The 26,810-nt window shown below is 38.9% G+C and overlaps 1 protein-coding gene across 4 annotated transcripts in view; it reads left to right on the top strand.

The window, feature by feature from the left end:
• The window catches only part of hdac5 (histone deacetylase 5), an 82,921-nt gene that overhangs the window by 45,147 nt on the left and 10,964 nt on the right, over nt 1-26,810 (top strand). The window contains exons 3-12 of one of the 4 annotated variants that reach the window (XM_079826616.1): nt 10,189-10,472; nt 10,551-10,695; nt 12,804-12,909; nt 13,072-13,205; nt 16,593-16,724; nt 17,517-17,629; nt 20,099-20,218; nt 21,230-21,470; nt 22,068-22,273; nt 22,382-22,672. In XM_079826616.1, coding sequence (XP_079682742.1) covers nt 10,189-10,472; nt 10,551-10,695; nt 12,804-12,909; nt 13,072-13,205; nt 16,593-16,724; nt 17,517-17,629; nt 20,099-20,218; nt 21,230-21,470; nt 22,068-22,273; nt 22,382-22,672 — 1,772 coding nt within the window. Of the gene's footprint in view, nt 1-10,188; nt 10,473-10,550; nt 10,819-12,803; nt 12,910-13,071; nt 13,206-16,592; nt 16,725-17,516; nt 17,630-20,098; nt 20,219-21,229; nt 21,471-22,067; nt 22,292-22,381; nt 22,673-26,810 lie in introns of all 4 variants that reach the window. The other 3 variants (XM_079826614.1, XM_079826615.1, XM_079826613.1) reach the window with 3 other exon arrangements.

Below are 26,810 nucleotides of genomic sequence, written 5' to 3'. Positions count from 1 at the left end.
CTGTTTTAGCTGCAAAGGGTGGGCCAACTCCATATTAATGTCTATGTATTTAGAATGTGACGTCTCTGTTGGTGTAATGGTCAGATGTCCCAAAAAGTAATATATAATATAAAATACTTTTATATGTATTTTTTTTCCCTTGTCACACAATAATCCCATGCAACTTGAATTAGTATTTTTTACTTATCGATATCAGAGCATCCCTACTCTTTTCTCATCCCGACTCTATATGTCTATTCCTCTTTGTCACCGTCTCTCTTTGTCTCTGCACAACAGGGCTTTGGACTAACTGCTAAAATAAAGCTCCCCTGGCTGGAATAAAAAAGCAGGAAATGGTGTCAGCAAATTGTGTCAGCTGTAAGTTTCTCTTTCAACTGAGCTCTGAAAACAAAAGGACAGCCCTTCGGGAGAGAGGAGAGGAGAACGTTAGGTTGTTGCTGCCATGAGGGACATCGTCCCTCAGGATATAGCGGATAGATGTTAACTTAAACACTGTTTTTAGATGGAAAGTTATCCTAAAACTGTTTCAGTGCTTCAGCTAGATTCTGTAACTCATTGTCAGATTATTATTTGGTTAGGTGCTGGTTTAGATCCTTGCTTGCAGTCCTTGGGCGGAGCTTTCATGACATTATTGTCAGGCTAAGGACATGCTTTTCATGAGGGTCTTCAGGTTTCTGCAAAGAAACTACCCGCTGCATTCATCACTGACGTCTGTATTGCCAATCCAAGATGGGAGAGAGGGAACAGCGAGAGAGAGAATAAGAGATGCACAGAGAGCCGCCTGGAAATGTAGTGTCCTAAAATAGATTTGCGCACTTTTAAAAACGCAGCGTGCCCCCACATCCCCCCTCGCCCCCCTCCACTCCCCCCAGAGCATTATTAATCCAGGGCTATTTATAACTGCGCTTTTCGCAGGCAGACTGTGTTCTGTCGCTGCTTGTGTTTAATCTCTTTTGGGAGTGAAGGGGAGGATGGGGGCTGGGGAGGATGAGGAGGAGGCGAAGGTGTAAAGGAAAGCGGGAAAGACAAGGGGAAGGAGTTTGAAGCCAGGAAAGACCCCCTGCTATGGTGGAAATGGGGCAGCTATTTCAATACTTACATGAAGGGGAAAGGCAGCATGGTTTCTTATGAACATTTCTTTTTTTCTTTTTTTTTTTTTGGACAAAAGAGAATTCTGTATGGTGATAAATATCTTCCCATGGGCCAACTATTGCAAGCTTGGGTCTCTCTATGATTGTGTTATGTGGTTGTGGAAGTACAGAGCTGTGTATGAAGGTGCTGGAAAATGTTTAGAGGAAATAGGCAGCTCAAAGCTGGAAATGAGGATGGACAGATTGAGAGAAAGCTTTTGTCTGCAGAACTTTGTATATTTGTAAATACAATTTTAAAATAAATGTACCATCTCTATAGCCTGTCAAGCCAGACCCACATCAAGATGTTGGGTCTGGGATCACACCATTGGCAGGGCTCAATCAGAGGGGCATGATAAACGGTTGTCTTTCAAATTCCCTCTGCACGCAATAGGATAGCATACAAACCAACCAGATCAACAAAGAAGGTGAAGCGGAGCTAGTTGATAGATTAAAAAGAGAACACATCTTCCTTTCTTAAGAATGACTTCCGTGCCGTTCTTTGTTCTTTTCTCAAAGAAAAGCTTCGTCTTCCAGAGTCGCGGCCAAAGCCGATTCGAAAGACAGCTGTTCGACAGCTTCTTTGTTTGCAAGTAGCACACGGGACCACGGCAACTCTGCCATCATTATGTTAAGCCCGCCCACCGACTCTACACACGATGTGATTGGTCTGACCAGAGTTTGGTTTTTCCAGCTCGCAAGCCAAAGATTTGCTGCCGCTAGGGTGCGTCTAGATTTCTAGGCTACCATCTTTAGATTAATTTCATTCAGTATTTGTGGTTTCTACCGCTTCCAATGTAGATTCATTGATTATAATGTAGCCTTTTTTTTTTTTTGACATGTCACACCATTCACGTTCATTCTCGGGCTGTGGTATTCAAATAGCAGACCATGGTCCATTTCCGGACCCCGGCTTGGTTCCATCTGGACTGCAGGACATAATTGCAAAATTTTACCGTTTCTACAGATCAAAGTAAGCAGCGCTTCAAAACAACAGAAAAGTGCTCAGGGTTGTTTACGTTAAGGATCTTTCGGCACTACACTAACAATATTTTAATATTTTTATCTAGAGCCAAACACGCTTCATTCAAGCCCTTTCCACTTTGTGCGCGTTGCTTCTCTCCACCACTAAGACGTAAAGCGCCACATGAAGAGCTGCGGTTGATGTGGTTATTTTAACAACAGTAGCAAAAACACGGTAAGCAGCAAAATATATACTTTTGCAGCAGGCAAGAATGCAGCAAATACAATTATTTTCAGCTGTCATACAGATGCCTCCAACTGTTTTAACTAAACCAGGTGTGTGACGCGTGACACCTTTTAGACGTTTTGTTTTTTCCCCATTCATTTAGCATTATTAAAGGTGCACTGTGTAAATTTTAAGCGACGACAAGCTGTGTTTAGAATTTTTTTATTTTAAAATGCACTACGGCTGCCCCGATGTTAATGTACTATTCCAAAAAAGTATTTTCTGGAGCTCCGCTGGGAAGGAAATATAAAGACTTGGAACTTAATACCCCTGTTCTAGGGTGTTACGATTGAAAAACAATCCTGTGTGCTCTAGTCTTATTGTCAAATTCAAACCTGACTGAGCTGGGAATTGTGATTTAACAAATTGCTTAACTGCTTATAAACAAACTAAGCTAACTGCTGCATAAGGGAATCAAGTGTTGATAAACACACATATATATACACACACACACACACACACACACACACACACACACACACACACACACACTGGCACCATGCTCTAACACCAGTGACACAGAGTGAGAGGAAGCTATTTCTAGCCCTTCCACCAGGCGATTAGCGTAATCCATGGAGTACGATTTAATCTGATGAAAGGTAAATCTGGCTACTCAAGCATTCTCTGGCCCTCTTCCAGGCACTCTATTGATTAGTCCTCCTTGGCTTTTTATCCAAATAAAATCACCCAGTTTTACTCTGTCGTCTCTCGTTCCTTTCCCCTTCTGTCTCGCTCAGCCAACCTCACCCATGGCTTATGCAACACCTTCTTTTATTTTTAATGAGGAGGTACCTCTCTCTATCTCACTCTTCTATTTTCATCCTGTCAGGTTACAATGCTCTTACCTCTTTTTTAATACATCGTAAGTGCCTCAGCAGAAATGTTTTTTTGCTTTTTAAGGCCTTCCCCTTGGGACTAGATCACCATTTTCCTCATTTATACATAACCAGAAAAAAAATTAACAACATGGAAAGATGTGCATATGTTGGTGTACATGTACATGTGCAAAACTACTATATTGGTACCATTTCAGCTGAAATTAACTTTTTTTTTTTTATCGTATTGGTCAATATTGTATATTTAATTGACACTCAAAGGTAATCTTTAAAAATGCTAATAATTCAATAAAATGTAGTATTCAACAAATTTTGAAATTAAAATAAATTGTTCATACTGTACATTACGTATGATGCCTAAATTCACTTGTGTTGCATTTTAAGCAATTCATTTTAGTATATAGTGTTTTTTTTTACATTTATTTAGAGAAAATCAGTCATTTGTCATTATCCAGATTTGCCCTACTGTTTTTGTGTTGCTTTACAATAAAAGTACCTAAACATCATTTAAAATGCTACATTTACTCGAGAAGCAGATTTTCATATTAAGATTTTTATAATATATCTTGAAATTAAGTTTATTTCTCCTCTAAAAGTCTTATTAACTCGTTTTGCGTCTTGAATAACTTTGCATTATATCGTCTTTTACAGTACAAAACATTCATGTTTGATTCTGTTTCAGTCTGCAAGTTTGTGTATATGTGCTATGTGTGGGCGCTACAGTAATCAGTCGAGACTCCACTTTGGTCAGAGCTCTCTGAGGGAAATTGCCTGGAAACCCCCTCAGTCTGCCCAACCTCCACACTGAGGACTTCCTCAATGACTCCAATCCCAGTGTACCTCCCCTTTTTCTATTTTTGTCCTTCATGCGTTTTTCATCTCTTCCTTTCCACTTAAAAACAGGTCCTTGATGAGTAACTACCAATTTGGGGGCGGGTGATATTTCAAATGGATGAGAAGTTTGAAAAAGGATAGACATTAGCCGTGACGGAATTGCCGTTGTCTTTTGTTGGACAGGAAAGTGTTGATAGGAAGGCTGTCTTTAATAGTCCCTGTGCTTGCTAATTATCACCTCAAAGGAGTTTTCCGTAGGGATGTGGGAGTCTGTCACATAGATGTTTTGTTTGGACAGATTACTTATCTGTGGTGCTGCTGCGAACACGGTAGACTGTGAAAAAACATGTTAACAAAACATTTAATGGCTGTAACCAAATACCAATATTAATAGAGCTTCATTTTAATTCCATTACATATTTAGAAAATGTTCATTCGTCAGGATTATTTTGTAGCTGATATTTTACAACTATCATTTGCTTGTGTACACTCTGGAACTATCAGCAAAAAATGACAAGAAATATATTTGAATAAAAGATACAAAAGGCAATATTTTTACAAATAATTTGGCAAAACTCAAAAAAAATAAAGGCAATCGGTTACATACATTTTTTAACTTAAAAATTAAAAATGTAAAGTTTAAGTAAGCATAACTTGCAGATTTTTATTTTGTACTTTTACATTTTAATTGCTCTTAACTTCAAATAGTTGAGTAAGCCAATTCATACATTTAAATTAAAACTATCAACTATCAACATTTTTAGTAGTGGAAACTTCGCTTGCTTTAAGCATTTACTGTCCCTTTTGAGCGTCATGACAAAACATGGGAAATAGAAATCCCAGCCTAGTTTTAGTTAAATTGAAGTTTGTCTAAATTAAAAGAGACAAGTTCATAAAACTCAAAACAATGAAACCATTCAGATTACTTAAAATGTGTCATTTTTGTGAACTCAAAAGAAAAAGAAAATTCTAAATACTCAAAAATTCTTTTGATTGAGCTAATTTGTTTCATTTGAGTTGGCTCTACTCAAACCAATTAATTATTTTGAGCGTTAAGCCTTGTTTATACTCGACGTGTCCGCAAGAGCGCGAGGGTGCGCGCGGCAAAAATGACGTCAACACGGAGTGGGCGGTCGTGCGCGTTGGGTGCGCAAGACCCCATTTCGCCTGGTGGTGTGCAGTGCATTGTTTGTAACAACTCCGCATCCGAAGATGAACGAGTTGTAGGCGAATCTAGCCGAGAATGACGTCTCATCACACCGGCACCCAGTTTGCACATACAAATTAGGTGCTTATATTTACAAAATGAGCCTACAAAAGCAGAAATAAGCCCTTTTAAATAAAGATCCATGTTTAATCAAAAACTAAATGAAAATGTTAAGTGAAATAAGGAAATATTTAAGAGATCGTTAATTTAGTTTTATACATGTGTGCATGTATTTTGTTCTCATGTCACAAGTAATATCAAGGTTTATTGAGTTTTACACAATCCTTTTGTGGTGTGTTTTCAGTGAAGTGTACTAAAATAAAAATCATCACCTGTGTACGTTAGCCCACTTTGTCTCGATGCTTTTTCCTGATGGTTTATAGAACAATTACTCCGAGTCGCCCTCTGTCGTTTCAAAGAATAGCACAACGGCTAGCGCGACGAGTATAAACGCCTCGTCTGTTTGGGAAGGAGCGCGCACAGTCAGCAGGAGGCTCGTGCTGCGGAGCCAGGCGAAAGTAAGGCTTTAGGGTTTACAGTGTAGCGAGCGAGAATACCATTACATTTGTTAGACTAACTCAAATCGCTAACTTGTGAGTCTATGTGTGACATGACTAATTTCATTAACATTTAAACGGGGGGTCTAATGCTATTTCATGCATTCAGACTTATTTACACTGTTAAAGAGTTGAAATCTCGTGCTAAACATGGCCAAATTTTCAAAAAATGAGTTGGATGCATGCCACAATCACTCTTTCCGGATTCTAACTAGTTTCGGAAAGTTTTTTTCTAGTATGGCCATGTATTACCTCAAAATGGGTGGAATTCTTTGTATGGGCACTTCTCCCAGATAAGCATGTGCATCCATCAAAGTGCTTTGTTCTGGTTATGGGAGACGCTGACGCTTTGAAAAGAGTCGGTACAGCTTATCTGTCTTTTAGAAATCTAATAAAACTAAAAACTTTTTTGAGATATGAAGGATGCAATACTACTCTACAGGTACTCAAGATTAACATGAGATTGGCTGAAACTGTCTGTGTTGCCCCCCCCCCCCCCCCCCCCCCCCCCCCCCTCAAGAGTCAAAAAACGAATTAAATAGCCTAATTTATTTATGGATCAAACTGTGAAAAACATAAGAATGCTGCTGAAAAATAGGTCATATACATGCGATGTGCCTGCCTTGCGTTGCCTTGTGATCATTGATTGTGCAGGACCAATAACAGCCTATTATGAAGAGAATTCCTCAAATAAAAGTTAGTCAACAAAAGTCAGCATGTCAAGGTTTAATGTTGACTAGCAGCAACAGTATCGTTTAGTCGACTGGTTTACTATTCTCGCACATCTCTAGTCTTAGTCTTTTTTTTTTGTGCGTCAGACTACAGTGTTTCCCACAGTATGTTTGTTTTTGTATGCAGCCCATGAAGACAATGCAACAGACTATCTATAATTTATTGCCTCATTATTATTTCACAATTCCCAGTCTTTTAACATGGAATTCACCCATAATCATCGCTATTTTTGCACAGGCTGCTTGACTAACTAAGGTTTTGGGCCATTTGTTGCAAACTAGGCTGAACTTCATAAATTGGAATCATACCTGTTCTTCTCCTCAAAGATAACTAGGGAAATCTATGCAAAGCTCATCTGGTCAGTAACAGTAGCGGGTACCCTTGGCGACCTCGGTTGGCCATGCTCTGACGTCAAAGGCTTGACATAGTCAGTCAGCCCGAGGGCGCGCGGAAAGCTATATTTAGCCCCTGACTGATGAAGGGGGAGTAATCTGATTTTCATGTAAGCCGAACGCTTCCGCCAGGCATCCAGCAAAGAAACCGGATCATTAGCATGTTGGTAAACTTTAGCCGGTGCTGGGAGGGCAACCCGGGCGACGGTAAAGGCTGAGTGACATACGAGTTAATGTGTTCTCAGCTGTGAGTGGCCCCCGCGTAGTGGTGTCCTACCTCATACTTCAGGTCCCTGCAGACTCAAGGACACTACGAAGACTCTATAGCTTCATACTTCATACTACCTACTTCAATTAAGTGATGTGCCAATTTTCAGCATTAAAAACTTGGTTGATTAGTGTACAGCAAGGCAAGGATTTAAAGTGCTTCAGTGACAATTGGAAAAATTTAATGTTTGGCTACCCAATTCACCAAAAATCTATCCTAAATAGTATGCAAGATTTAAATTAGCCCATCGCAAGTCATACTTTTATGAAAAAAGTATGCCAGACATGCCCAGGTGGTAGTATTTCTAGTGTGAAGTATGCATGCTTTTTGTGTTACTTTTGCACAAAATTGGTTATTTTTTCATTTATTTAAAAAAAAAAAGTAATACATTTGATGGCGATGCCACCCTTGAAGATAATGAATTATCCTAGATGTTAACTAGGGCAGTCTCACTGCATTTACATTTATTCATTTGTGAAATTATTTTATCCAAAGTGGCTAAATTACATTGAACTTATATATTTTTCGAACCTATGGCTTTGTTGCTTGTGCCATGCTCTACTATATGAGCAACACGAATGCAATACCAAAATTTCAGTACAGGCACCACAATGAATTTTTTTCTTATTTTTGTATTGACTTGTAACAAAGTACCGGTACTTTTTTTTTGGTGGAAATTAATACTATTATTCAGCAAGGATGCATTAACCAAAAGTGACGCTAAAGACATTTATGTTACAATAGGCTTCTATTTTAAATAAAAGCGGTTCTTTTGAACTTTTTATTCATTAAAGAATCCTGAAAAAATGTACTGCTGAATATTTGTAAATGCATTACTCGGTATTACTCTGTATTTGTTGAGTAATACTTCTCATGTCTAGTATAATCTGCAAATTGTAATATGCCACTGGAAACCTTAAACCTGGCAAGTTCAATTCCTTTTGTTCCCCAACACTTTTGAAGTTGATTACTTTTAATCAGACTAATGTTTGTAAGCTGCTATGACCTGGTCACCTTTAATTGGAGCACTTTGTTTCTCTGACTGAATGCCTTAGTAGAGAGCATAGGCTAAATTGCACAAGAACCTGGAAACACATCGCTATCCCCACGGCAACTCATTAATGCCACCTTGCTGCAGTGAAAATAAAAAGAGGTACATCAGATGTACATCAGTTGTGCCAAAAACTTTTGCTGAGAAGCTCAGTTTGCTCGGGTAGTGGTACTATTGGAAATATCAGAGATGGAGATAAAGTGAATGGTTGGGCTGCTTTTTAGGACAAGCCTTGGGGCATCACCTTGGTTTCCCCTCTAGGTTATATAACCGCATGATCTCTTTACCAGGACAGTGCCCTACCATAAGGAAGGTCATGGCTGTTACTTTTTCCTAATGACATAAAAGGAAGCTGTTGCCCTTTTACATTTGATTTGACAATTTTTGTATTTTTCTGTGCTGCAATTCCTGGATGAAACTGGTGCGAGTTCAGTTGGACATATTCTTAACTGGCTAGTGATACAAAAGACGGCAGCGTCAACTAGCCTGTCGACATTTGAGCTTGATTACACCTGATTACGGTAACATGGGCAGACACATCATACATGAACCACCAGTACCCTCTCAATTGCAAATGCACTCATGACCTTTCCTTATGTCACTGTGTGCTCTTAACAAATTGTATGTTTATGTGTCAACATGCTATTTTGAGTGCTACTGGCATAGAGGTTAAGGGAACTAGTTTGAACCCTGTTACGTCAAGTATTGTTTTGGGAGGGTTGGTAGATATTACATAGATATTTATTTGTTTTGGATGTATATTTGATTCTGTTTAGTGTATTATTGGGTGTTTTGATACATTTAATTATTTTTCTTACTAAAAGCAAGTTCAGATTCAGTTTTGTCTCTGCGTGTTTGCTAATTGCACACATTACATTTCCTTAATAGAGCAAAGCATCTTAATAAAAATAAAAAAAACATTTTAATTTTAAAATGTGTTGTGTACCATTACCCCTAGATGCCAAATATAAGGGGGGACTTAACAAACCCAGACAGAAGTGACCCATTATAAGATAAAAATGCAAGAGGTAGTTGTGTGTGTGCGTGTGTGTATGTATGTATATATATATATACACACACGCACACACAACCATTCAAAAGTTTGAGATAATGTATTATAGGGTATATAAGGTATTTTTGTGTGTGTTTCTTAAGAAATCTCCAAGGCTGTATTTATTTTATCAAAATACAGTAAAAATAGTAATATTGGTAAATACCCTAGTCTTCAGTGTCACAGATCCTACAGAAATCATTCTAATATGATGCCATTGAAATGCGTTGCATTGATGCGTTGAAAAGAGTTACTGTATTTTACAATATTTTTTGAATGTTCAAAAGAACAGCATTTATTTGCAATAGAAATAGTTTGTAACATTATACATGTCTAGTGATTCATTTCATGAATCCTTGTTGAATTAAAGCATTACTTTCTTTAAAAAAATTCAAATATTTCTGACCCCAAAAATGTTTAATGTTGAATTTTAAAGAAATCTTCTATTGGTACTGGGTTGAGTCACAACTTCATATCCAGTGTAAAAGTGAAACATTTCTATAAAGCCACTATTTATTTGTACTTTTTGTTATTTGTAGCTAAAACTGCTACAAAAAGATAAAGGCTGTTTTAATGATCTAGAACATAGTTTTCACCCTGCTCCTGGAGGCCCACTGCCTGCAAAGTTGATATCCAGCCTGCTTTAGCTTGTGAATGATTTTCCTGAACTTGATTAGCTCCTTTAGTTGTGTTTGAAGACATTTGATCTAGAAGAAGATGCCATACTAAGAAATATATTTGTTGGGTAACGATCTATGTTCCATTTGTGGTGCAGAAATTAGAAATTTGGTGCAGAAGCTTCACCTTTTAGGTTTAACCGGTTATCTTAATTTAATGTCAGTTAGGTGACTCTTTCGTTTGCTTTATCGCTTTCTTTCCAGCCGTGGATGTGAAGACTTTGTTACCATCTGGGATGCAGAGCCCGGTGGGAGGTGGAGGGGATCAGGTCGGAGGCAGTGGAGGGCCGGTGGACCTGCGTACAGACCCGCGTCTGAGTGCACTAAGCACAGTGGACCCGGCGCTGAGAGAAAAACAGCTTCAGCACGAGCTGCTCTTACTCAAACAACAGCAAGAGCTCCAGAAACAGCTGCTGTTCGCCGAGTTCCAGAAGCAGCACGAGGTTTTGACACGCCAACATGAAGTGCAGCTACAAGAACATCTTAAGGTATGACCCTTGCTGTCCTCTCCGTACATATCATCTCCTTGAGCTCTGGTTCTTGACTCTGATTTTCTTCCGGAACAGCAGCAGCAAGAGATCCTTGCAGCAAAGCGTCAGCAGGAGCTGGAGCAGAAGAGGAAGTTGGAACAGCAGCGTCACGAAGAGATGGAGAAGCAGAGACTGGAGCAACAACTGCTCATGCTTCGGAACAAAGAGAAGGGCAAAGAGAGTATGCATCTCTCCATTAATCCATCTATTCATAGTTTTCATGTGACGTCACACCCTTATAGGAACGCCCACCTGGAGGGCAAAACAAGGCTTTCCTCCATTGACTGCCAGTCATTTTTACCAGGTTTGTACTCATGTACTAATGTAGTGAGACAGTGATATTAAAATATCAAATTCAGTATATCTTATGGATAATGCACACTATATTCTAGAGTAAGAGTAACAAACGCAATGCGCAGTTTCTCGTTAAGCATTTTTCCATAGAAACCATTTCCGTAACCATTTAGCGCTTGCGTTCCTATATCTGCTCGCCTGTATATAGTATGACTCATCAATAAGGTGTGTACTGAATTTGATATTTTGATATCACTGTTTTAGTACATTAAGGCACATTACATTAAGCGTTTTAGAATGTCCCGCTGTTTTTAGTGATTGAAAGATACTGCAGCAGGAGCTGTTTATGGATCACAAGAGCAAAAACCTTGCCTTTTGTTCACATATTTTTGTTTTTCTTCTTTTGAGATGGAAAATTGGCAAGCCTGTGCTGCAGTTCAATGGATGTTTTGCCCTCCAGGTCTCTGCGCCAGTCACGTGACTGAAAACTATGAATTATATACAATAGATCTACAGCGAACACATTTCATGGCACGGTCACCGCTCACCATTTCCTGCTACTTATTCTGCTGCTAATTTCCAAAATGGGAATAGTTTAAATGCAGTTTTCACCTTTTAGTTCAATGAGTAAACACCTTGCGCAGTACGCAGCTAATGTTTATCGCTGTTTGCTGCTATAATTATGCATTGTCATGGATATTCCTCAAAGTACTTTAGGCTCAGCAGGCACAAATTGCTCTATTATTTCTCTTTGGTTGTTTACCATTAAAAACAACACAATGCAGTTCTAGGATTTATTGAGCCACAAAATTAACATATTGGCTCTGTTTCAAAACCTAGTGAGCTGCCTACGTAGTATTCTAACATCAGATGAAACCTCATAAGTGCACACATAGGCACCAGTTATGTGCAGCATCCATGGGACTCCTCTCAAAGTTGATTTCAATGGAGTTTGATTAGCATGTTGCCAAGCTAACAATTAGCCTGAAAGCGCACAAATGTCATTTATAATGATTAAAAAATTTACTTATTAATAATTAAAAATTACACTTAATATTTTGTACTATTTGTTTTTGGTATTGGATCAATTATAGAATACCGTTCAAAAGTTTAAACCGGTCAGTACGTTTTTTTTGTTCGTTTTTTTAGTACATTTTAATAAATGTATGCATTAATTTAGCAAGAACAAAATAAATTGACCACAAGGGATTAAACAGTATTTATTTGAAATTTATAAATCTTTTGTAACATTATAAATTCCTTTACTCATTTATAATGTTACAAAAGATTTATAAATTTCAAATAAATACTGTTCTTTTGAACTTGCTATATATTCTTTAAAAAATTCATCACGGTTTCCACAAAAATGTAAAGCTGCCCAACCGTTTTCAGCATTGATAATAATAATACATTTCTTGAGTATAAGTTTCTTGAATAATACGTTTCTTGAGCATCAAATCATCATATTAGAATGATTTCTGAAGGATCATGTGACACTGAAGACTGGAGTAATGATGCTGAAAATATATTCAAATAGAAAACAGTTATTTCAAATTATAATATTACTGTTTTTCTGTATTTCTGATTAAATAAACACAGCCTTTATGAGCATAAGTTTAAAAAATATTTGTAAAAATCTTACCGACCAATAATGTGCCATATTCATAACCATTTACTTAAACTAATCCCCAACTTTAAGTGTGTTATTTGTCCTGTGCTACGATATCACAGACTTCATAGATTTGGGTTCTTTTGATTTGGTTGGTTTGCTAGCAACCTCAGAACGCCCTAGCAAATGCATAGCAACGCCCTAGCAACTACCTAGAACGAACTAGCAACCGCATAGCGGCACACTGGCAGCTATCCGCAAACCCATGATAGTAACTTTTGCAGACAGGAACGAAACGTGCTTGTTTCAAAATAATGTCAAAAACTGATTCAAAATCATTCTCCTCCAATCCAACACCACTTGTGTTCTTTGACTCTTGTTCTTAGGTGCCATCGCCAGTACTGAGGTCAAACTGAAGCTACAGGAGTTCCTGTTGAGCAAAAAGGAACCCGGCCCCGGTGGACTCAACCATTCCTTCCCCCAGAAGTGCTGGTGAGAGGAACCTTGCTAGTCCATATCGCTCAGCCTTATTCTAGGCTGGTAAAGCCAAATTCAAAGTGCTTTTTTGAGCATCAAAATCAATGCATTTAAGCAGTTTTGAGCATGAGCCACATTATGCTGGAAGTTTTTGTAATGGCCTGTGTTTGTTTTCAGGGGGGCTCACCACACGTCCCTGGAGCAGAGCTCCCCTCCACAGAGCAACACACCGGGCACACCACCCTCCTACAAACTCCCCCCACTGTTAGGGTCCTATGAGGGCAAGGATGACTTCCCTCTCCGTAAGACCGGTAAGTAGACTTCTTGCATATGTGTGTGTTTGGATGAAATAAATAGGGCTGGGCAAAAAAAAAAAAAGTTTTCATTTGGATGATTCAATATCGATTCTCAAAGGCTTTTTCCATATTTATTTCCGCAAACATTGAACATAAAATTTACGTTAATCTTATTACTATTCTAATCCACTAGATATTATTTAATTTGCGCGATGTTACAACCGAGAGCCCGTCATTCATTCATTGCTTAAAATGGCGGATTTAGGTGCATTCTCAACGTTAACACCACCTTTACATGAAAAGTCTGAGATATGGAAGCATTTTATTTAATGGAAGTCCACACTGTGGACAAGAACAAAGCTATATGCCTGATTTGTAATTCTGAGGTGAAATGCTGTAGTAATACTACAAATCTGCGGAGCCATTTGACGAGACACCCCCACAGCCGAACAAACAACAAAATTCATAGGCTTGCAGCCTCCATGTTACAGCTAATGCTGTGAGATTTTATGTTTGTTTTATCTTAAACATAAAATAACCTGATCCTGTTTGATCAAGGTATGCGACTGTTCTGACTGAATTTTCAGTATCAGTTTTTCATCTTGCATCAAAATTCTGTTTCTATTCATTGAATGCATTTGAAATATAGAGTTGGGTTCTGTTTTAATGTACCCAAGTGTACCTAAAATAAAAAGTGTTTAATATACAGGTTTTATGGCTCTTCATTTATTTTTATTAATTAACCATTTGTAAACTTATGTTCACTATTAATTTTTTATAAATATAGGATTTGTATTAAATCTATATTCATTGAATCAAATCGAATAGAGAATCGAAATCCAAAATCGAATCAAGAATCGATGTCAAAAATGTAATCGAGAATCGAATCGATTAATCAATTGGAACATCTAGCAAATCGATACCCAGCCCTAGAAATAAACTGTGTGCTTCAAGAATTTTTACAGTACTGTTCAATAGTTTGGGGTCAGTATGGTCAGATTGTTTTTTTTTATTCAGCAAGGATGCATGAAATTGATCAAACGTGACTAAAGATTTTTGTAATGTTACTAAAAAAATTATATTTCAAATGCTGTTCTTTTAAACTTAACATTCATGGAAGAATCCTGCAAAAGATGTATTATGGTTTCTACATAGATATTAGGCAACATTGATGATAATAAGAAAAGTTTTTAAAAATTAGATTGATATCTGAAGGATCATATGACACTGGAGACTGGAGTAATGATGCTGAAAATTCAGCTTTGACATTACAGGAATAAATTGCATTTAAAAATATATTAACATGTAAAGCAGTTCTTTAAAAAAATTTTTTTTTAATTGTAATATATGTCATCTAATAAATGCAGCCTTGGTGAACATAAGAGACTTAATTCAAAAACACAAAATAAAGCTTACCGACCTCAAACAGTTGAACGGTACTGTATATACGGTTTAATATTTGAAAATCTCCCATCGACTGTAAGAATGTAACTTCTAATAATTATGTCATGCTGGCCCACTCGCTTCAGCTGTTGGTGTCAGCTTATTTATTATATTCCAATAAACACTATCCTGCCTTGCAAGCCCTCATATTTCCTCTGGGAAATGCAAATGTAGTTATTTATTTTTTTAATTGTTCCAATGAGCAATAGCTGCGACATTGGCGCTGCATTATAAAGCATTACTGTGTTTGTATGTAAATGTCAGATGATTATTTTCTTTTTGAGCATGAATGATGCTGTTATGGAGTCACCAGTGATTTTGTGTGGAGAAGTTTGTGCTCCTTAACAGTCTAGAGGTATCACAGGAGATGCGAGGTGTGTGTGTGTGTGTGTGTGTGCAGGGTTGAAGGCTCTTCAGTGAGGAGTCTGCAGGTGTGAGTCATAATGAGTCATCAGAACAGTGGACCAACACATAAACGCACACCTTAAAGGCTATATTAGTGATGGAATGGATTTCATGCTAAAATAATGATATTTATTATACCCTACCTCACAATCTAATCCTCACACAACCTATTGGCATTATTAGATTTGAAGCTAAACACAATTTGGCCAGTTTTTGAGAGTTTAAAATACAGAGGACCACCTCAAATGTCTTGGATGTTGTTTGACTATATTTGTGAGGATGTGTTCGAAGTATAACCTGAGTACACACACATACCCGTCATCTGCTGCTCACTCTCATAGCCGCCAGCCATACTCCAAAACACCCACACAGATCCACACAGTTTGTTCCCACACACACACACACACATCTGCTATCTGCTTTTTACACACAGCTATCTTTTAAACTGTCACACCCACGCTGCTTTATAAAGCTCTCTATAATAGAACTGACACACATATACCATACAGAGGATAGGAGGACACTCGCGCGCACACACACGCGTGCCCTCTAGCTTGGACTTCAGCACGCTGATAAAGTAATCGCAGACGGGTCTGTTACCGTGGGCGAAGCGCTTACTCCATATTACCACTGTTATGGCAACACCACAGCAATCTCCTTACATAACCTGCCCTCAGTTTGTGTGTGTGTGTGTCTTTCCATCACGTCCTCTCCTCCTCGTCTCACACTTTTATTTTAAATCTAATTAAATCCATACTAAAGTCACTGATAGCATTAGGCACTAAAGTCCTTTCTGCTCTATATGCCCAGTGTGGCTGTGACGCACAAACGGGCCCTGAAAAAACACAGGGCTCGGTCAAGCCGCATTACACACGGCGTGTTTGGATAATTGCCCCAATTCCTTTCTTTTTTCTGTTTTAAATCCCTTTTTACTTCAATTAGTTTAATTTGGCCCGTCATCTCCGGAATCAACAAGAGATAAAATCGCCACACTGTAAATATAACTTTTATCTACAGCTCTGTGAGTGTGTGTGTGAGTGTGTGTGTGAGTGTGAGTGTGAGTGTGTGTGAGTGTGTGTGTGTGTGTGTGTGTGTGTGTGTGTGTGTGTGTGTGTGTGTGTGTGTGTGTGTGTGTGTGTGTGTGTGTGTGTGTGTGTGTGTGTGTGTGTGTGTGTGTGTGTGTGTGTGTGTGTGTGTGTGTGTGTGTGTGTGTGTGTGTGTGTGTGTGTGTGTGTGTGTGTGTGTGTGTGTGTGTGTGTGTGTGTGTGTGTGTGTGTGTGTGTGTGTGTGTGTGTGTGTGAGAAACAGGGAGGGATGGACAGTTGCTGTCCATGGTCCTGATGCACAAGAGCGACAGATCCAAAGCCTCATTAGTAGGACTCATTTAACAACATCACTATAATAAAAAAAGCCCCTAAGCATAATAAGTCAAATTTTCTGTACAGTTCATCTTGCACCGTTTGTGCTACGGACATACGTGATACCTCAAATCACGCGGATGTGCTTTTGCTTTTCAAAGTGATTGAACTTTTTTTCTTTCTCTCTCTCGTTCAGCCTCTGAGCCCAATCTGAAGGTACGTTCACGGTTAAAACAGAAGGTGGCTGAGAGGAGGAGCAGCCCATTGCTTAGACGGAAAGATGGTACAGTGATCAGCACCTTCAAGAAAAGGGCAATTGAGATCTCAGGTAAGCAATATGTGAGAATACAGAACTGTTTGCATAACCTCATGGGTAATGGGAGAGGAAGGCATTCACTTTTGTAAGATAAGGACTCTCCAAATATGATGATCTCTATCTGACCGATCCATCATCTTAAAATATAAAGGCAGCTATATACATTTTCATAAAAAAGGAAAGAAAAGAAACTTATCTACATTTATTAGATTTTTATTTTTACCATATATTTTTATATATATATAGAATATAGAATAGGGGCCACTAAATATATGTAAAATGTTATATTGAATAAATGTTTACTTTCTATTATTCAATTCTTTATTTTAATTATTTTATTTATTATTTATTCATTATTTCTATCATATTTATATGTATTTTTACACCATTTAGTTTATTAGTTTTCAATTCAGATTTAGATCAAACATTATGATTAACGTTCATATAAATTTAATAAAATATAAAGGTTTGGCATAGGTGTGCGTTCAGCTTCTCAAAACGGGGAGTTTATTTATTATGGATGATGTAATTCTGTTATATCAGTTGTGTTAAAATGGCCTGTGAATAACAGACCTCTGCTGTCAGATGATAAGTGTGAAGATTTTCAAACATAAATAATGAACACATGGGTATTGTGTGATTTCTGTACTGTTAATATAAAATAGCTTGGAGGAAGGGAACAGTTTAACATTCTGCTGATGCATTAAAACAGGTTCAATCAGTCACAAAATATTGTGAAATCATCAGCTATATTTCCTACCGATGCAGCTAAAATGTGATTGTCGAAATCTGTGTGTGTTTCAGTGTCCTCTATGTGCAGCAGTGCCCCTGGCTCGGGTCCCAGTTCTCCGAACAGCTCTAACTGTGCCATTGCCGAGAATGGCTCCAGCGGATCAGTCCCAAACATCCACGCTGAGGTGATAGACTTACCCCTTACACGTTTTCTTCTCTTCTACTCTTGCACTCCTCTTGGTTCACAATAGGTTTGGGATGAGAGAAAAAAGCACAATAAATTGACTTCACCTAGGTAATGACACTGTTTCTATGGAAACAATCTACCATACAGAGACTTGTGATGGCTTGGGCTAACATTGGTATTGTAATGTTCTGAAAAAACACATGTTCTGAAAGTCAGCCTTGCATTAAGTTGCATCTGTAGGCTTTAGAATGGCCGTAGCTGCTCTGGATGGACAGCAGGAAGCTGCCTGGGGTCAACCATGCATGCTAAGCAGCTAGCCTTGAGCATCACCTTAACCTTGAGAGCCAGAGAAATTGTGTGTGCACATGCCACAGAGGACTTGAAGCTGTAGGGGAGGAACACTGAATTTGAATGAGCTTGTTTGTGTTTGATTTTGGATGACCAGTATATTAAATGCAAAGCAAAACTATCTTTTTTAAGCAAACATTACCATTTATAACGTTTAAATGTAGTTTATGCTTTTATAATTAATTAATTTATGCTAAATAATTTTGATTGTACTGTCTAAATAAGGGCTGTTTTGCATGTTTGCCAAAGAGGTTTGATCACATTCATGCTTTTACAAAATGGTTCTGCTAGTATTGACTGTGACCTCTGTTTTCTTAATGATAGAAAACATTTGATTTTAGCATCCCTTTGCATTGAATCTTTAAATATGTTACATTATTGCTGTGATGTGATGGAGGATGGGGTGTGCTGAAATTTTTCGAAGAGAAAAGAAAAACAAAGTTTGTCAGTCTCATCAACCAGCAAAAAAGAAAATCCCTTCAAATATGCACCAGTGGAGATGACTTACGAAACACCTCATTTTCTCGGTCCGACATGTAAACGCTGCATACCACTCCGCAAAAATAGTCTTAGATCATTTTTCAAGAGCCTCTGTAGCCTAGCAGTACAGCCTCAAGAGAAGTGATGGATAAATGTGAAGGAGAATAGAATGCTGACATCATCGCAGCTGCAGGTAGGGCACTTTGCCACGGAATGTCCACTTTGTCTCTCTCCACCTTTTGAGTCAGAGCTAGAATGCTCTGGGGCTGGACAATTAATCGAAAAGCAATCGAAACGGAAATTCAAAACCTCTAACCAACTGTTTAATCCTGTTAATACTTTACCCTTAAAAACATACTACACCGTGTGTAGTCACGTGACTCCGCCCCGTCCAGTCAGTGGCATTGAAGGAGCAACACGGAGGCGAACTCAAACACAGAGTCAACACACGCAGCGTCCTCACAAAAGTGTGTCAATTGTATGTGTTTAAAGGCTTGCCAGTTTGAACATTCAAATGATCTTAAACCATTCAATAACATCAATATAGAAAACTCGGCACTTCAGTGCTCGCGAGCTGTTTTCTGTGACAGAGCCGATCCACGTTGTGTCTCTGACAATGATCACTTTGTATTCACTAAACTTTGTCGATTGTATGTGTTTTAAGGCTTGCCCGTTTGGACATTAAAGCGATTTTCGACCATCAGATGTGTAACACTGTATTGAGCTACTGTGCTGATGCATTGTGACACACGAACACTCAAACAGACAGTAGCTCACACATCATGCGCGCAGAAACTCACTGTCGAGCTGTCCTGTGATTTATCACTAAATTAGCTTAGAAACTCAAAAGTTATAGCATATATTTTTCTTCTTTTGAAGTAACTACATACAACGCACAACTTAACAATTAATAAAGAGACGGTATGACTAATTGACACACGCAATCTCTTTCATTAATGCATTAAAATACATTAAAGTACACCCAAACTGTACTCTCATGGTGCTAATTTATTTAAAAAAAGAAATATCCCACCTTTAATAGTCAAGCATATTTACAGTACCTTGTCAGTGAACTATCAGGTATCATATCACCCTGCCCTACGTAGCTCAATAGACAAAATATAATGGAAAGCTTAAATTGCATCTTTTGGGATGAATAAGACGTTGTCTTGTAAAGCAGATCCATTCGTTTTTGTACTTGCTTTTAAAAATGGCTGCACTCCAAGTCTAGGGTCGGATGATGGGATAACCAGCACTAAGAAGCACCTCCATATTTTTCACTTAGCTCTCTTTTGTTGTGCCATTATTTTTTTACTCATTTCTTAGCCCATTTTCTGAACATGCCAACTAAAACTGTTGTCTTCTTCGGGTGGTGCTTGTCCATTCCCAAATACAGACAATCCATTTCCCCATGCTGCTCTCCCTGTCAAAAATAAAACTTAGTAAGGATTCCCCCCCAAAAAAAGAGAATGCTTTTGAGTGATGAAGGCATGCCAAGACTTCTTGTCTGGGATTCCTTCCTGAGATAAAATAGCTTCTTTCCTCAAAGTTGTGGTGTTTGAAGTGTAAATCCTGAAATACAGGTATTGTTGTTTGTCCTGTGGGACTCATGTCTTTCTCTCCTTTTCTCATTTGGCAGCAATTGCGTTCTCTGCATCAGTCATTGACCGGGGATGGGACACCAAGTCCACTTAGCCTCTACACCTCTCCATCTCTGCCCAACATCTCTCTGGGACTGCCTGCCAATGCACACATCACGGTGAGTGTCCTCTGTTGAAGCCTAGTGGCTTTGTGATAGTTGAGGTGATTCAGAGTTAGTAAGTGGTGTAGGCTGAACCCTACTGGGCTTGCTAGATTATTACGGTGCTTTGACACTAGGGCTTTTGGTTTAGACTCAAGAGTTTGGTTGAAGTGAAAGTAGCCATATGGAGCCATATGGTGTGTGTGAGTGTGTGAGTGTGTGAGTGTGTGAGTGTGTGAGTGTGTGTGTGTGTGTGTGTGTGTGTGTGTGTGTGTGTGTGTGTGTGTGTGTGTGTGTGTGTGTGTGTGTGTGTGTGTGTGTGTGTGTGTGTGTGTGTGTGTGTGTGTGTGTGTGTGTGTGTGTGTGTGTGTGTGTGTGTGTGTGTGTGTGTGTGTGTGTGTGTGTGTGTGAGAAACAGGTAAGCTTTTGGTTTAGACTCAAGAGTTTGGTTGAAGTGAAAGGAGCCATATGCACACTCTCAAACCTCACCCTATTCTGCTTGAAAATGTGGTCTTGGATTTGATTCATGTGTACTGCTGCGGTTTCAGACCCAAAAGTATATCAAAATATAGCAGTAGGGGGAAGTTGGAATGGAAGCGAACCTATTATGGTTTGGTTCAAGCAATGAAAGACACAGCTCAACATTCCCAAAAAATGGCTAAATGAATGGGATCAGTGTAAGAACAACTAACTGTATGGAATTAACCCTGCTAAAAGTTCATTAAAAATCAATCAAATCAAATTACACAATGCCGATTAGGACAGAACCACTGACAAGTTCTTAATATAATTTGAAGATCCACTGCTATGCTCCTAATGCCAGAGTTCAGTATCTATTAAACATATTTTATAAAATTCTTCTGTTTAATTTCTATTAGGAAATAATATTACTCAGGAAACAGTCAACCCTGGATCCATTTTAGAGTTTTTATCTATAGCTAAATTTAAAAAACCTTATATGTTTACCAACCAACCAACAATATTCCAAGTCTGCAGAATAAATTCTTGTTCTCTTCTTTTCTACTCCAGGCTCCCCAGAAACTCAGTGCCCAGCAAGAGGCAGAGCGGCAGACAATCCAGAGTTTGCGTCAAGGTGGGGCACTGACAGGGAAGTTCATCAGCACATCGTCCCTGCCGACGTGCCTTCCCACCGTGGCACCCCATGATCCCGAGCCCCCTTCCGCCTCTAATAGCCACAGTAGCCATTCCTCGCTGCTACAGCACGTCCTACTCTTGGAGCAGGCTCGTCAACAGAGCGCACTTCTCGCAGGTACAAAAAAAACTTATAGAATACAGTCATCTAACCTTGAATGCACTGTTATTTGCTTTGGGTAAAAACATAATCTCAGTGTTCAAGGGGCGATAAATACTCTTCAAACTGCCACGAGTTGCCAGTAGTTGACCTGAAAGAGTAAACTGAACATAGAAAGATACAATATATTAATGTCCACTGTAGTATCCCTTGAGATGACACATTTCAGAAATATGCAGCATACAAAATGGAGCTTGTGCAGCTAGAACAGTCTAGTTCAAGTACTTTTTTCAGGTCCTACAGTCATGCTTTACCTCTTTTCCCTTTGTCATTTTGATGACTTGCTAATATGGCTAACATTATGGTTGATAATATTAATTAAGTTATGTGTATACATGTGGGTTGCTCAAGGAGGACTATGTGCGAAAAATAAATGTCAAGTCACAGTACCTCAGTAACATTAAAATCAATGAACATTGCCCTAACTACTGATATTGGAGAAATACTGGTAAAGGCATTTAGCTACATTGTTTGCATCGCTTCGTAACCTTCCTAGAATGTCCAATCAAATGTGTAATAGCTCACACTTTCAGTCTTTATTTCTTTATCCCACAGTTCCCATGTACGGACAGTCTCCGCTGGTAACGGGTGAGCGGGTGTCCAACAGCATGCGTACAGTGAATAAGTTGCCTAGGCACCGACCGTTGAGCCGCACACAGTCAGCACCCCTGCCGCAAACACCGCAGGCCCTGCAGCACCTCGTAATGCAACAGCAGCACCAGCACTTCCTTGAGAAACAGAAACACTACCAGCTAAATAAGGTAGAGGGTGCTCTGATGGTATGTTTGATGTCTGCCCAGCAATTATTCAAGCTATCTTCACTTTATGTGGTTTGAACTATTTAGTAAAAATTGCTTAACTTCGTTCAGATCCTCTCCAAAGGGGCGGAGCTTCCAAGACAGCCCCCCACTCACCCAGAGGAGACGGAGGAGGAGCTTACAGAAACCACAGAAATGCAAGATGAGCAAGGGGAGGGGGCTGATCATGTAAGGGAGGGGCTACAGAAAGAGAGCTCAGGTGAGACCACACCCCCTTCGGAACGTCTGGTCCCGTTGAAGGGAGAAAGCACAGAAAGTGACTTGGAGGAAGATGATGATGATGATGATGATGAAGCCATTGAACTGAGGGAATGTGATGAAGAGAGCGCCCCCTATGGCCAGGTGAGAAATGACAGCTTGTTGCCTTTTTTTATACTGAGGTTGTTGGTTGTAAGTTAAAGGTGAAGAGTATCATTTCTGCAGCACTAGTGTCACTAAACAGAATTGCAAAAATCATTTTCAAAAAGACGCTTCTTGAACGCCATCGTCTGCCATACTATGTAGGTCTAACGCCATTTGTATTTTAACATGGGGGCAAATATGACACACATAACCTTTAATGTGATTTACTGAGCCGCCAACATGTACTTTGCATGGTTTAGCTAGTTTCTTGTACTTCTAATGATCTCCAACCTTCTAAAACTGCTGTTAACCTTCATCCGCTATTCCATGATAAGGCCAGCTTTCTATATTTATCCCTTTCTCCTTTATTGTCTTTCCCCATCCCCATTCTATTTTGCATATCAAAACTTATTCAGAAACTTCGACTTGCTTGGCAAGTTTCGGTCATGACAAGGCAGTGACTATTCACGAGTCACCGCTCAAATCTTTGCACATAATTTAGCTTGGTGTTTCCTGCGATATAAAAACAAGATGTTCTTCACATTTATTATTTTGTATTTATTAAACTAGAAGCAGCTGTGCCGCAAATTTTTGTGGATTTCGTGTTGTCATCCGGCTTTCATCAGATCCATCTGATCGTCTTACTGATGCTTCTGTCACTGCACATTTCGAGAGCTTAAGTGCGTAGGCAAGTTCCTGATGAGTGTTGCAACGCACACGCGGGGGCTTGGTGACTGGAGATCGAGGGTATCCCTCTCAACCGGAGCGATTGCAGCTTTTTCGCCCCCTGAAAAGGAGGGATTAAAGAGGAAGATTGCTCTCTTCTCTTCCTCCCACCAGTGACTCACCACTGGAGGCTGAAGGGGAGCAGACGAGAAGAGGGAAAGAGAAACATAAATAATTGCTAAATGGGAAGATGCAATGAAATTGACTTGGTGGAGGTTCCTCTGAGAGCAAAGGCTTATGTAGTTAGCGGTGCTTGCTTAGGTGTTCAGCTTTGAGGTATTACTTTTGCTTATACTTCAAATAAGAGATTTAAACAAAGTACTATCCCAAATAATTAAACTTTGACATAAAACTCAGGCATATATGAACCAGAAAAGGCAAGCTTTTTGTGACCTGAGCTAAAAACAATTCTTAGCACCGTGGTGGCAAGCATGTAGGGTGACCAGATTTTTTCATGGAGGAATACGGGATTGCAGGATTGGTGATCTGAGAGAGCGCTTCTGGTGTGAGTCAATAAACGCGATACCATATTGAGTAGGGATGCACCGAAATGAAAATTCTTGGCCAAAACCGAAAAAGAGGAAACCAAGGCCGAACACAGAAAACAGAAACACCGAAAGAAATTATGCCAATTATTAGTACCATTGCATTTATGGCTATGACTGTGTACTAACTTTACTAAAATCAAGGCATTGCAATTGCATAAATTAATATTAAAGTTTCAAAGAATAAATCAATAACAAATTATGCCAATATTTATTTAGCACATTGCAACAATGCACAGTATAAAATAAAATTCAAACTAAAATGTTTAACTTGACCCCACTCATCTGTACATTAAATAATAATGTACAGGCCGACAGAAAGGTTTTAAAATTAAATGTTCTCTCATAAAAACAAAGTGCATTTAGGTCTAGTGCATTTTAAATTTTTCTCTGTAGGACTACAAGAAAGTGCATTCAGAACAAGTGCAACTGCTTAAAGATACAACTACTTTCTCTGTAGGCCTTCAACATAATAGTGTATCAAAGCGAAGACTGCCATAGCCCATATGTTAACTGTAGAATAGGGGTGTAACGGTACACAAAACTGACGGTTCGGTACAGCAGTTTTACAAAATGGCTTTTTATTTATTTTTATTGGTTTACTGAAGAAAAAAAAGTATCTGTCCTTAAATGAATTAAATTATAACTAAAAGTTTATTGAAGATATTGATGTAAACTATATAGGGAGCCCTTACTTGCACATTAATATTAAAGGTTAACAACAGAGCCCAAACTATTAGCCTAAATTCAGTTGCTATTTATTTTTAGGTCTAATAATCAACACTCAAATAACATCGTACACAAACATGTAAACTTCACATAAGGCAGTTTTTGCAATAACTTCTAAATCTAATTATACAATAGTTTTTATCCAATTCGTTGTTGAAATATAATCATTTATACACAGTGTCTGTCATTTTTCATGACAGGTTTATTTAAACATACATGAAATAATCAAGATATCATTAACAGGTTAAGTAGAATATAATGAATATAACAGCTAATATAGTGCATTTATTTAGTGAAAGAGTTGATTTACTCTAGTGAATAAAATTCTGTGGACACTGAATGACTCCCTGAGGTAAATGTGATGCTAAAGTTACATGACATTGTTTAGTTTACAAGCAGTTATATTGACATCTTTCCACCGTTGAAACACTGATTGAGCGAATACACCACATATGATACGTGACAGTAAGTTGTAGTGTATCCTCAACACACCTCAGATGTTCATTCATGTTTATTCTTAAGGAAGAGATGATCGATTGCGCTCACAGATGATCGCGTTCGCGCGCGCCGCCGCTTGAACTGTGATGTGATCAGTGATGCCACATTAAAGAGCGTCAAAACGGCATTTATCGTTTGAATTTCGTGATACATGTTGATCGATGTTGGTGTGGGAACTCGGATTGAAGTGTGTTCCGCGCTTAAAACATGCCCAGTCAGATATACTGAAATACGTCCACACCGCAGACATGTTGCTTCAGACAAGCACGTGCAGGTCGCGGTTTCTGTTTGCGTCATCACAACATTTCGGCCGTATTGTTTCGGTGATAAAAGTCTTTCGGCCGAAAACCGAAAATGCACTTTTGGGCCATTTTCGCCCAAAAATTTTCGGTGGCCGAATATTCGGTGCGTCCCTAATATTGAGTTATTTTTTCACAACTTACAGTGCATAACTTGCTAAGCACATTTTGAAGATCCATGTTAAATGCACACATGCTTCTTTGACATCTTCGCTTCTGACTTGATCTCCTCTGCAATATCCAATATAGTTAATCGATAACGAATTGTGATTGGATGGTCATTTTGTTTTCCAAAATATACTATGATGAGATTGGATACTTTTGATTCGGCTATTCTCGCATGACAGAATACGACTACTTGCTTTTTATGATCACCTAACAAAGACAATTTAGGAAAGAAGAAATACGGGACAATCCCAGGAAAAACAGGGCGTCTAGTCACCCAGCAAGCATCACTCACATTTTGTACTAAAAATCTGTATTTGCCAAAGAGCTGCACTATATTCTTGGATTTATTCCTATCTTGCAATAAAGTACCATGGTTTTACCATCTTATGCAATCACTGTACTATAGTAAGAGGTTGCGCTCGTAAAATGCTCTTTACTCCTATCTTGCAAAAAAGTATTATGAATTTTGTATTTTTACAATAGCTTTACTGTTTGTTTTTACATTACCATGATAATAATACCATGGTATTCTTCAAAATACTTTTTAAATACCATATTATTTAAACAATACTTTGAAGAATACCAAGGTATTATAATCTGATAAGACCATTTAGAACACCACTGCACGACACTGAGATGTATTCCAGCCCATTCATTTGCATTTGTAGATTTGATTCTCCAAAAGAGCTCATTTTGATCTTAACACAGATCCCTGGTTGTGAGGGAGGGAGGGAGGAAGGAAAAACAAATGAATGAGTGAGAGTGAATGAGAGGGAGCGAGAATTATTGAAAGAAGAGCAACACCCTCCTCCTCGCGCTCACTCTGCCTGCAATCATTGAGAAAAAATTTCAAAAGAGCACGGCATTAGAATTCAGACTGCATCCTCCTCGCGCAGCGGCAGACTCACACACATACACAAACACACATCTACACATATACTCCTCCGTGAATGGACCTTCTCTGACTCATCTCTCCTTGGTGATTCATCTCCTCCTCCGGACCCCGCCCGCCTTTGCTGCCCTGCACTTCACACCCAATCACAGCCCACCAGGGTGACGCGACACGCCGCAGTGTGTGTTTGTGTGTGTCTGTTATGCAGTGACATGCAGTCACCATTGAGGCAGCGATATACGACACACTTCATGTAACTTTGGTCAGTAACGGCGCCTAGC

This window comes from Gobio gobio (assembly GCF_949357685.1).
Source record: "Gobio gobio genome assembly, chromosome: 1".
Classification (NCBI taxonomy): Eukaryota; Metazoa; Chordata; class Actinopteri; order Cypriniformes; family Gobionidae; genus Gobio; species Gobio gobio.
The sequence above is the reverse complement of the archived record's forward strand: the minus strand, read 5'-3'. Positions and strand labels throughout refer to the sequence as shown.